The 12866-nt window shown below is 35.0% G+C and overlaps 1 protein-coding gene across 2 annotated transcripts in view; it reads right to left on the bottom strand.

Moving 5' to 3' along the window:
- Positions 1–12866, bottom strand: part of LOC100023687 (protein FRA10AC1) — a 66232-nt gene that overhangs the window by 51468 nt on the left and 1898 nt on the right. For both annotated transcript variants that reach the window (XM_007478790.3, XM_007478789.3), the window contains exons 2-4: positions 9335–9408; positions 244–342; positions 64–109 (exon numbers count right to left, since the gene is read on the bottom strand). In XM_007478790.3, coding sequence (XP_007478852.1) covers positions 64–109; positions 244–342; positions 9335–9408 — 219 coding nt within the window. The remainder of the gene's footprint in view (positions 1–63; positions 110–243; positions 343–9334; positions 9409–12866) is intronic.

Below are 12866 nucleotides of genomic sequence, written 5' to 3'. Positions count from 1 at the left end.
TTGCTAGAGAAGATTTCATTGAAATAAAATTCATTAAAGGACTGAGAACCATTAAAAGGATACAGCATTCATAGCTATCAGGTGAAACCTTCTATTTCTTGCTTCTTCCCTGTTAGAAGAAATTTTAAGAATATTAAAATTTCCAAAATGTGTATATGCTTACATACCCTACATTTACATAAATAAACATATAAACCACGAAGAAAGGTTCCAAATTCAAAAATTTACAATAAAATATCTTACCGATCCAGTTCCTCTGCTGCAACATGTCTGTGAGCCACTTTTGTATATTTTTCTTTCTGAAATGGCTTTTTAAGCAATGAGTCATCTTCATTAATTGTCCTGGTTCATTAAGTGAGGAAAAAAAGAATAAATATTTCTAGGTGAAATTGTTTTTCTGACATTTTATATTTTCCAATTAGGTAACATATTTTAGGATGTTCAGGATTATATTACAAATTAATGTGATAGAAGCTCAATATTTGGCCTAAAAATGAAACTACTGACTTTGAAGTAATAATTTCCTATCTCTATACTTAAATTTTCATACCTCTAAAATGGAAAAAGAAGTATTTCCCACATCCTTACTTAATAAGGATTCATATATACAAACAAAGATTTTTAAAGGGTCTTTCTAGCTCTCAAATTCTATCATGCTATGATGATAAGCTTCCTTTCAACATTTTTGAAGAGCAACATAATTTAATTAGCCATCAAAATAAATCAGACACTTGATCCGTAAGCCTCAGTCTAGGACATAATTCTCTCAGTAATATTTTAGCAAGATGAGTTGCTGCTATGCTTTCTCTCCCAGTTCTGCTTCTGTCTGTTCCAACTTTGCCACCATGCCTAAGCTGCCTTTTTACCTTGCAGGTAGCCAGAACCTGTGGTTCTCTTATCTTGGGCCATCCCTTTACCCGTGCAGCCCCCTTCTTCCATTGGAGAGTTCCTCTCAGAAACTGTGTTTTGAAGAAGTGTGTAGGCCAGTCTTCATTCCTCTCCTGACTCTCTTTCTGGCTCTCCAGACTTTGTTATTTTCTCTATACCCATTCTTTTAAGCTGTGTGTGTCTTCCTTCATTTGAATTTAAGCACTTTGAGGACAAGGACTATCTTTTGCACTTCTATTTATATCTTCAGTACTAAGCAAGTGTTTAGCACATAATATGCACTTAACAAATGAGTTTTGACTTCACTTGAATATAGGATTCAGTTCTCTTGATCATATATTAGAAAGACAGCATGCAAAAGGAAAAGAATACTAGACTTCAAGCCATAAGACTGAGTCTGAGTCCTGGCTCTCAAAGATCTTTGACCTCGAGCAAATCAACTAACCTTTCTATACCAATTTTTCACTTGTAAAATGAGAACAATAATTAAACTATCTAACTCACTAGGATGTTATGAGCAAAGTACTCCATAAGCTTTAGAGCACTATATAAATGTCAAAATGCAGTGTATATAGTTGAAATGAGCAGTATAGTGCAATAAGAGATAAAATTGGACTATAACTATTGCAGAGAATCCAACATGAGGAAATTCCCTCTGCCAATACAAATCAGCACCTTCTTTGCAACTGAAGTCTTAGAGAATGTCCTAGAGCACAGAGAGGTTAAATGACTTCCAGGTAGACATACAAACAACCTGTGTCAGAAACAGGACTTGAACTCAGGTCTTCCTAGCTCCAAGGCTGGCTCTCTAGTCACTAGAATACTCTTCTTCATTAGTAGTACTAGTAATAATCACTAGGGCTTTTAAAAACATGGACTTTTTTTTCTTCCTTTGGAACTTCCCAATACTCAAACTGATCTATAATCCCACTGCTCCCTCCAGATATACAGACTGTAAAACATCTCTGCCCACTTTTCCTGGGTGATTCTTGTTCCTGTCCTCCATAAGCTCTCCAGAAGAGTGACCACCCAAGAACCAGAGACTTTCCTCACTGTCTCCTTACATTACAAGGAGACCAGCACAGCACTTTCGCTGTCCATCTGTCATTCCTAACTCTTGTAAAATGACCAACTCTTCTTTCCCTTCTTTCCCAATTCACTGATGACATCTTTCACCCCTAGTTTTCTTCAGAGTTCCTTACTAGGAATATGTGGTAGCCTGGTCACACCTACCACATACTCTCCATTGTCCTCTTTGTGATACTCTTTTTAAATTATTCAGAAGTTGCAATGCATGTCTTATTACATAGGAATGCTGGTAGAATGTCAGTATTAACCACCAATAAAACCCTCTTTAAAAACAGGATGATTTTTACCACAATCAGCAATGCTTCCCAAGAAAGCAAAGGCCCATCTTTTGAATAGCTATAAACATGCTCCATACATTTTAAAAGATTATCTTATTGATAATGACTGCTGTTGGCTACATATGTAGGTATGACTAACATACAATTTCATAAATAACCTACATATTGCACATATGAAGACTATTCACATATTTGCAGTCATAGCCACTAGTTAAAAAATTTGTCACAGATTACCACTCTATTTCAGACTCACAATTTAATCGTTGATCTTTACTAAAACAAAGAACTGCCCTATATCCAAATGCCACGTACCAGCAAAGTCTGCATGCTGTTTGTAAATGGTATAGATTTATAGTACACATTTTAAATCTCAGCCGTAATTCTTTTGGAGAATTCTGCCCTCCTTGGCAATGGCTACCCTATTTCATTTGCCATACAACTACTCTTGTCTATCATGCCATACATTTTCTGTACATATTCAATGGAGAGGAGATGGCTGTGCTACACTTTGTTTCAATGTCAATAGACTGGCTATATCCTAGGAACTCATAAATAATAAATGTCTTGTGATATAATGTCTACTACAGAATATACTGATGAAGCAAAGAAGCCCTAATAGGCATAAAAAGTAGTAGAAGGCCTAATGGGCATAAAGAATAAGTTTTTAGATCTGCAATCTGTAAGCCATACTATATCAATCACCAAAAGGACATGCTAACCTGGATTCAGTTTTATACTTTCTTATATCACTGCATCACTAAAAAGTGTGATAATGAAATATAAAACACAATTAGGTACTTTCAGCTTTATAGCACTGATTGAAATCTTTAATATTCTTAAGCAGAAATTCTTAATATCATGCAGCCTAGTAGTATGTAAACTTCCAGCAAATATTAAATGACCATTTTGTCAGGTATCTTGTAGAGAAGATTCTTGTTTGGATATGGGTTGGACTAGGTGGCCTCTAAGATCCCTTCCAACTCTAGGATTCCATGATTCATTAGATCATATCACTAGACTAGCTCTTGCAAAAAGGTCCAATATCATTAACATGTCTAAACATTCAGTGAAAGAGAACGATCAGTAGCCCACAAGGTGTCGCTGCAAATCATTTTTTAAAGCAAACATGCCATAATGTACATAAGTAAGTGCATATTATCCCCTTCAAAGTAGCTAACTATGTAAATTCTACACATTCCAATGAGGCTACTATTGCTCAAAACACTTTTGGAGCTTCTTTTGGAACCATCTTCCTGGCTTGCAACAGACTTTTTTGAATAGTCTCAAAGAGGTAAATCATCATTCTTTGAGGGTGAGGCTGAATGTAATTTAGACCTAAGTGTTGAAAAAGATAGTTGATCAAACTAGTTGATACTATTTTTAATTAAAAATTGTTTTAAACACAATCTACTCTGCAAATTCCTGTCATAGGTAAAGAAGCTAATCACTGAGGAACAATTCATTCTACTTATATCATTAAGAATTTCTCAAAAACTTCAGGATTTCTACTTAGTTATGACTGTTTAGACTTGTGTGATAAATCATATCACTTGTTTCATGAAGTCTTTCCTGATACCCCCAGTCATTTATTGCTTTTCCTTCCTCTGAACCCCAAAGCACATTACCTCCCTGATGACATTTATCACATTCTGTCTTTTATTAAAGCTAAGGATTTTAAGTTTTAGACAAAGGAAGAACATGTGAGGTTTTTTTATGCTGATTAAAGGTAGAAGATTCAAAAGGGACTGGGAAAAGTGAAGAACTGATGAAAAAGATGGTGTTTAAGAATAGGATTTTCATTTCTAAACCATGGCTTAAAATAAACCAGTTTTTTTGAAGTCTTATACATCTATAAAAGGGAGCTTCAAACTAAAAAAGGGGGAGAAGGGAGAACAGCCCACAGAGATCTGAAAACCTTAGTTCCACACTGAGGAAGAAGAATCAACAAAGGAGTTTCAGAATAGAGTTCTGGATCTGATTCTCACCAATAGACAAGAATAGGCTACCAGACTGAAAATAACTGACCACTCACACAAAGGTGAGGAAAGCCGGCCATATTCTGACATGCACTCTAAATTTTGGGAAAGTAGACTTTAAAGGGTCAATAAGGATAGGGATGCCCAACATGTTGTCTATCTCTTGCTCTGGGAACAGTAAAAAAAAATAATAATCAGTGCTACCACTGCTATTGAAGAAGTGGCAATTGGCCACCCTTTGTACCCAATCCCAATCCCTATGACTACAAAGACCAAAACATCTTTTCCTGGTCATCTCTTTCTAATTTCTGTTCTTCCTCTATTGTAATATAAATTCTTGAGGGCAAGAACTATTTCACTTTCGTATATTTGTCCCTAGGTTCTAGCATAGTGTCAAGGCACACAGCAGACACTTAAAATGTTTTTTCTTCACATATTCATTTAATAATTCATTTAATAATATGAGATGACAGTCTCTTAAAAAAAAAAAAAAACTAATGCAATCTTGAGTTGCATTAAGCAGGGGAGAAAGTTTCCAGGAATATTGGTTTAGTTCTGGATACTACATTTTAGGAAAGTGAATCTTCAAAGAAAGGTGACTAAAATAATGAAAGACTTCAAGTCCATGCCACACCAGGATTCATAGAATTCTGTGTTTAGCCTGGGATGTTTAGCCTGGTGAAAGAAGATTCCAGGGGTACATTAGATTTATTTTCAAGAATATGAAAGACTGTCATGTGGAAGAGGAATTAGATTTATTCTGTCTGGCCCCAGATGGCCAGTGGGTGGAAGTTACAATAAGGCAAATTTAGACCTAGTATGAGGAAAAACTTCCTAACATTTTGAGCTATCCAAAAGTGAAATGGGCTGCCTCTAGAGGACCTGGGTTCTCTCCCCAGCTACAAGTCTTCAAGAAAAAGCTAGGTAACCACTAGTCTGGTATAGTATAGCCATGTTTCTTTTTGAGGTGTGGCTTGGGATAAGGACAGCAAGGTTCCTAAAACTTCTAAAATCCCGTAATTCTGGAAATACCAGAAGAAAAGATAGCAATTCACAGAAGACAATATCCAAAATGAGAGTCAGCAACAAGATCCATGATATCATATGTCTAAACATAAATGCACAAAGCAACAGGATCAATTAGAGATCATACTATGAGGAAGAAAATCTGACCTCATACGTACTTGATGGGATGGGGCTCAGGACTTGAATATGGCTTTAGAAGGATATGAATTATTTAAAAGGAAAATAAATTAAAGGAGGTAAAGTAATATTATATATTAAGGAAATATGCTCCTGTGAAGAAATCCATTAGCCAGAGGGGAGAAATATGATAGAAACTCTTTAGGTAATGAACAATAAGAGGGAAAATGAAAAGTAACACTGTTACAAGGCTATACTAAGTATATTATGTGGAAAGAACGAAGAATTAGATGGAGGGTTTGAAAAACATCACAAACATGGCATAGAAGCATGATATTGTAGTGGTATATATGGCTTAAATTATTTAGTCATCTGGGAATTCTCACTACCAAGAGCAAAGGAGCTGAAAATTTGTGACTTGCCTTATTGATAATTTCATCCTTCAAAAAGTAAAAAGAGAAACAAGGAAGGCCTACTAACTTTAATCTGATTATGACAAACAAGGAGGAACTGATTGCTGAGGTAAAAAGACATAGGAAACCTCAAAGGCAAGTAAAGTAATTCCTCCTAGTAAGGAGACCTTAAAAAGATTTAGAATAGAACCAAATTTTCCTTGTTTCTTCTACCTTTCAAAGGATGAGATTAACCAGAAATGGTTAAAAGTATAAAAGAACCAGTTGAAGAGAACATTAATATTTTAGCTGGAAAAGAGAAGACTTAATGATCTAAAGGGCAATGATAAGGAAAAGGGAGGACTTTGTTTTGCTTGGCTACATAATCAGAACTAGGAGCAGTGAGTGGGTCAGTCATACTTGATAAAAGGAAGAACTTCCTAATAATTAGAGATATCCAAAAGTAGAATTGGCTAAAGGTTTTCAAGCAAAGGTAGTCTATATTATATAAGAGAATTTTGTTGAGGTTAAACTAAATGATTGCTGAGGTTCCTTCCAAACATCAGTCTTTTTTATTCTTATTTATTCTCTTTCTTCTTCACTACTACCTATCATACTACCTTAAACAAAATAATTGACAAATATATGAATTAAATCCAATGAGAAAACTGACAAGTCCCATGCATACACACACACGCACACACAAAGTTTGACTTGATGATCATTATGATCCCATTTCACCTTGAAGTCTAGGAGTCTAAGGATAATCCTATTATGTACCTGGAATACCAGCATAGTTTTGCTGAACTAGATAAGAATCACAAATGGAAGATTGTGGCATCATGAAAATATTTTTCTATAGTACAAAACTATAGAAAAACATCTATATGTCCAGTTAAACAATACAAAAATTAATGGTATGTACCACCTTACTTCAGCTACTGAGAATAGATATGAAAATACACCCACATAGCATATAAAGTATGATAATGCATTAAAATTTATTTTAAAACTTGTCCAGTAAAATCCAAGATGAGTAGAAAGCAAGTGATATATGTTGAAAGCAGTATGCATCTGTGGTTAGCTTTAGGGATAGAATGTTCTCTTATTTTAAAAAAATTATTTGTAGTCAGTACATTGAAGGCAAGAACCCCATAAATTGGAAACATTCAAACAACAAACATTTATTAAATGATAATATGCACTAGGCACTGTACTAGGCACTGAGAATATAAAGACAATGTAACAGCTCCTGTTCCCAAGGAGCTGACATTCTGAGAAACAAACTATACCAATATATTTTTTTAATTTACAGAGCTGTAGGGAATCAAGGAAAGCTTCATGTAAGAGGCGACACTTAAGCTGAGCTTTGAAGGAAGCTATGGATTCTGTAAAAATGGATTGGAATCCAGGACTTCAATCCCCACAAGCCTTTGCTCCACTTTCCCAGAATGCCTTGTAATCTCACCTGGGCCGAGATCAAGAAGGGATTTAACCTGATTGCAAAGGCTTTTGGGCGCTCTTTTGGACTTCTGTTTTGGGGCAGATATGGCTCTTTTCATAATGTAGGTGAGGTTGTGTCTAGGCCTCTCTGTGGCCTGGACACGTGTTTTCTTATCCTGTATTTTCTTTAATCCTTAACTGTTAATAAACCTCATAAAATATAATACTCCTTGCAGAGAGAAACTAATTCCTACCTGCCTCAGTCTCCCATAAATTTTAACTGTTACAATTCTAATAGGTAAAGAATAGAAGAAAGAACATTCCAGGGATGGGGGGAGGGTAGGAACAGTTTGTAAAAAGCACAGAGACAACAGAAAGAATGTCATATATAAAGAAGAGCAAAAAAAAGGTCAGTTTGACTGGACTTTAGAGTATGTGAAGGGAAGTAACGTATAAGTCTGATGGAAAGGAATAGAATAAACATTTTAATAACATGTGCTAAGAGCCTTACAAATATCTTATTTGATCTTCACAACAATTCTACAACATAGGTGCTATTATTCCCATTTTACACTTAAGGAAAACTGAAGCAGAAGTTAAATGATTTGCCCAGGATCATAGAGTTGGTAAGTGTCTTGAGACTGGATTTGAACTCAGGCTTTTGGACTCTAGGCCTAGCACTATGCCACTAGTTGCCAAATTGTTCAACAATTGGCCGGAGTCACTTGTGAAGGACTTAAAATGCTAAAGGGGTTTGTATTTCATCAGAGGCAATAGGAAACCAACAGACTTTACTGAGCAGCTTAATGGCAACATTGGACCTATCATTTTGGCAGGTAGATGGAGGATGATTTGGCCTGGAGAAAGACTAGAGACAATGAGATCAATTAAGAGGTTACTGTTAAAGTTCAGATAAGTGATGATGAAAGCCTGGTTGTGGCTATAAGAATGGAGAAAAGGGAATGGACGCCCAAGATGTAGAGGGGCAGTCTTTTGACTTGACAATCAGCTAGATAGATGTGGAGTAAGAGATGACTCCAATAAAGATAGAAGGATGACTCTAAAGTAACTGAGGTGGTACTCTCAACAGAAACAGGGGAAATTAGAAAAGGGGGAGAGGGGTTAAAGGACATAATGAGTTGTTTCGGATAAGCTGAATTTGAAATGATCCAGTTCTAAATGCCTCAGTGACAAAGGACTAGAATTCAAGAGCGATTAGGTCTGAATATATAGCACAATCAAGAGGAAAACAAACTGCAAGATTCCAGACAGTAAGTGCTGGGAAGTTAAGTAGAAAATTTCTGGGGTGAAGAAAGGCAATTTACCACGCTACTACAGTGTGACAGAAATGTTCCTTGAAGAACATCAAATTTCCTTTGTCCTAATCCTATTCTAAATAAGTATCCTTTTTAGCTATAATTTGGTATTGGTTAATATACCTACCAAGAGTGCCTTGTGTATGTGTGTGTGTGTGTGTGTGTGTGTGTGTGTGTGTATGACAAAGCGCAGCTACTGTGACAAGTATATTTTTCCATTATACATTAATAAATTGGCAATCTAGTTTGAGTTTGGTTAAAATGAATCAGTCCCTAAAAGCTTGATTACCCCTTGATGAATCTATAATCAAATTTCCAAACCTATAAAGCTAAGGGACCCTGGAACATGGTGATCTTGCCAAGTTACAAATTCCCAAAAAGTCAAGCTTAATTAATCAGCTAAATCCTCTCTACCCATTTTAATTAAAATCAAAGGTTCAATCCATTTGAACTTGACCTTATACTCCTTGCTTTCACTTTTCAGCAAAATATTAGCAAAGAAAATAGATCAGGCAAATTTTCAGAGTGAACAAAATCTTAAGCAAAGAATACTTCATAAATGAATAATATATGCAACAGATGGACTTAACAGCTTTGATCTTTTTCCCTTCTGTTTTCTGAAAAACACACACTGCCAACAATTCCATCCTATAGCACCAACATAATTTTCTTAATTTTTCAAAACAGTTCTCAGCATTTGAGTCAAAGAATCACAGTTCACTGGAAATAATTTTTATTCATTAAAAATACAATCATCTGCAGAGATATACAAATATTCTATACAAAATTTTAAGCTAAGAATTAGGTACCTTTTTCTCTTTTTAGGTTCTTCACTGTGCTCTTCATCACTAAAATCAGAGTCATAGCTTCCATGACCATGTATCTAAAAAGAAATAGAAGTTGATAACTTGTAACCTTGCTACAAAAAATCGACTACAAATCATTTTATAATGTGAACTAACATTTGAAATAGTACCCCAAAGCATATAAAAGTTAGCTTAAGATAATTTTTACATAATAAATTTAATAACTAGCCAAGATATGACAAGGTGGCATAAAAAAAGAGCGCTGGCCCTAAAATCAGGAAGACTTGGTTTCAAATCTATCCTGAGCCACTTACTAGCTGTGTGAACTGGGGTTAAGTAACCTACCCTCTCCTTGCCTCGGTTTCCTAATCTGTAAAATGGGCAACTATTTTTTAGGGTTGCTGTAAGGATAAAATAACATTTGTAAAACCTTAAAGCACTTTATAAATGATAGCTATTATTATTATGAGATATAATTTTAACAAGGTTCTTGTATAAATTGTTGAGATCACATTTATTGCTTTATGATCATATTATCTATACTAAAACTAATTTCACAAAATAAGGTAATAATACTAATATTGGGAATACATAGGTTATAGTTTATTACCAATGACAAATGGCACATGTGAAGTAGTCTTAAAAAATTCATGTCTGGAAAATTTGGCTTACTAGATAGAGTAATGGGTTTCAGAGTCAAGGAGATTAGAGCTCAAAAACAGACTCAGCTATTTAGAAGCTGTAGGACTCTGAGCAAGTCCTTAACCTCTCTGAGTTTCCTCAACTTTAAAATAGGGACAATAAAAACACCTTTCTCCTAGGGCTGTGGTAAGGATATCTACTACTACCAATGAAATGTAAAGAGGTCTAGAGGAAAGCCAACTGAACTTGAAGTGGGGCCCCTCTGGTGGATTTATAAACAGACTAGAGCTGCACCACATGTGAGAAGGCTGGGTCAGGTAGTGGCTTATACTACATTAAATACCTCTTCTGAGTGAAATTAGTGAGATCCACTCAAGTGCTCAGGTTAAAATATGAACATTAGTGCCATAGGGTCTAGATTCTAGGGATAGCTAGGTGGGTCTGGAATCAGGGAGACTAGAGGTCAAATTCTAAGACATTTCTCAGCTGGGTAAGTCACTTAGCGCTGGGCAAGTAATTTAACCCTGTTTACCTCAATTTCCTCATCTGTAAAATGAGCTGAAGAAGGAAATGGCAAACCTCTCCAGTATCTTGCCAAGAAAACCCCAAATGGGATCATGAAGAGTTGGACACCACTAAAATGATTGAACAACTAGACTCTAAAGATTGAAGGTTCTTGAGATATCATTTTGCCTAATGGCTCAGTCTTTTCTGTGTCCTAGTCCCCTTTGACAGTCAACATGTCATTTAGCAATTGAGGGAAATGAGGCCTAGGTACATGGAAGTGACTTATCCAAAGTCAAAGAGGTATTAAGTGGCAGGAAAGGGAATCAAATCTCTGAACCCTTCCATTTTATCACACTGGCTTGGCTACTCTTCATTCCTTCATCTAGCATCCATTTAAGTGCCTACTACATATGCCAGGTACTATACAACAGTTGAAATCTATGGACCCATTTTCAAAACAATAGTTTTAAATGCATAAAATAAAAGTGCCTACAAATTATATTAAAATAAAGATGTATTTTTTTCCTCATCCAAGTTTATAAACTACCCTCCAAATTTAAGAACTCCTAATCTAATTCAACATGTCATTTAGCAAATGAGGGAAATGAGGCCTAAGTAAATGGAAGTGGCTTGCCCAAAATCAAAGATGTACTAAGTGCCAGGGATGGGAATCAAATCTCTGACTCCTTCCATTCTATCACAGTGGCTTGGTTACTCTTCATTCCTTCATCCAGCATCCATTAAGTGCCTACTACATATGCCTGTTACTATGTAACAGGCTCTGAGAATACAAAAGGGACAAATTAAACATACAATTACATCAACATAAAGTAATTTTCAGAGAAGGAGAGACGACTCCAGCAACTGGGGATGAGATTAAATTTTATGTAGTTGGAAATATCTAACTCTTGGTTTTTAGATGAGGAAACAAGGTGTCTTGCTGACATTCACACTAAAAATTTTTAAATAACTTTACAAGCTAATGCTTTTAACCAAGAATACTTCACTCCAATTATTACAGTCTTTCAAATATCTCCAGAGGGTATTTCCATGAACTGTTTCTGTAGTCCTTTTCTTACAACTTTTATTATCAATAAGTTTCTGAATATCTACCTTAAACTTCTCCACTTGCAACTGGGGCCATTTTTCTTTTTCAGTTGTATAATAAATTAAATAATTATCATCTCATACAAGAATTTGTATATTATCCAACTCGGTTAAGAATAATGTGCTAATTAATCCTTTATGTACCATTTTTTAAAAAATGTGAACCTCTTATATGATTTTTTTTGCTTTATGAATATAATGTCAATCTTTTCATCAAAACTCACAATCATAATGATCTCTATGGTCCTTTCAGTTCTAACAATCTTCAAATCTATGAATTTTTATGCAAATGGAATAGGATATGTGGATCAATGAGTACCAATCTAGGAATTTTTTTGAACAAAAAAAAATTCCCAGATGTCAAATTGTTTAGTCATTTTGCTTTTTTTTCTAATATAAATAAAATTAAATAACCACTGGGTAGTGACACATAGTGGACACTTAATAAATGCTTGTTGACTAATTCCAATAAATCAAATGTCAAATGAATCACTGCAAAATTAACTATTTAGGCAAAAGGACAAAGTAGTCTTCAACCAGGTATTTTGTTTCATGGGTTGTTGTTGGTTTTTTTAGCCCTCTAAGACATATTCTTTTTTCAATTCAATTTTCAATGGTGTTAGCTAATTTGCTATTATACACATATCTCAATTCAGTGAACAATTATTGAGCAACTATTAGCTAAAATGTTTGGGCCTTATCCTCAAGCTCAAAGCCATTTGACTTAGTAACAGATATCAATAAGACTGAATGCTGAAGAAGTAAATTGAAGTCAAGAAACACACTAAACTTTTTAAATATTTCAAGGAAAATGCTGTATAAAAAGGAAAAAGTTATAAAGAAGGAACTGAGGAATAAAAATCAACCCCTTTTCTCAGTAGTTGACCCATGGAGTTCTCCATAATGTGAACTTTATCTTCAAAATTTAAACTTCTTAGGTTCTTAATACTGTCATATATTTCTATAGCACCTTAAGGTTTACAAAGCACTTTCTTCACAACAACTCTATGAGAGGTGGATAGTGTTTTACTGTTTTACAGGCGAGGAAAACTAAAGCTCAGATAGAAGTCACTAACTCACCACCACACAATAAATATCAAAGATAAGACTTCAACTCATTTCCTAATTTAGGGTACTCTGTTACTTACAACCAGTGGAAGGATAAGTTTGTCATTTAACTTCCCGGAGGCTCAATTTCTACTTCTGTAAAATGAGAAGTTTGGAGTAGATATTCTAGGAAGATACAATTCTAAATCCTAGGACTCCAAATTCTGTACTT

This window comes from Monodelphis domestica, chromosome 1 (assembly GCF_027887165.1).
Source record: "Monodelphis domestica isolate mMonDom1 chromosome 1, mMonDom1.pri, whole genome shotgun sequence".
NCBI classification, from domain to species: Eukaryota; Metazoa; Chordata; class Mammalia; order Didelphimorphia; family Didelphidae; genus Monodelphis; species Monodelphis domestica.
The sequence above is the reverse complement of the archived record's forward strand: the minus strand, read 5'-3'. Positions and strand labels throughout refer to the sequence as shown.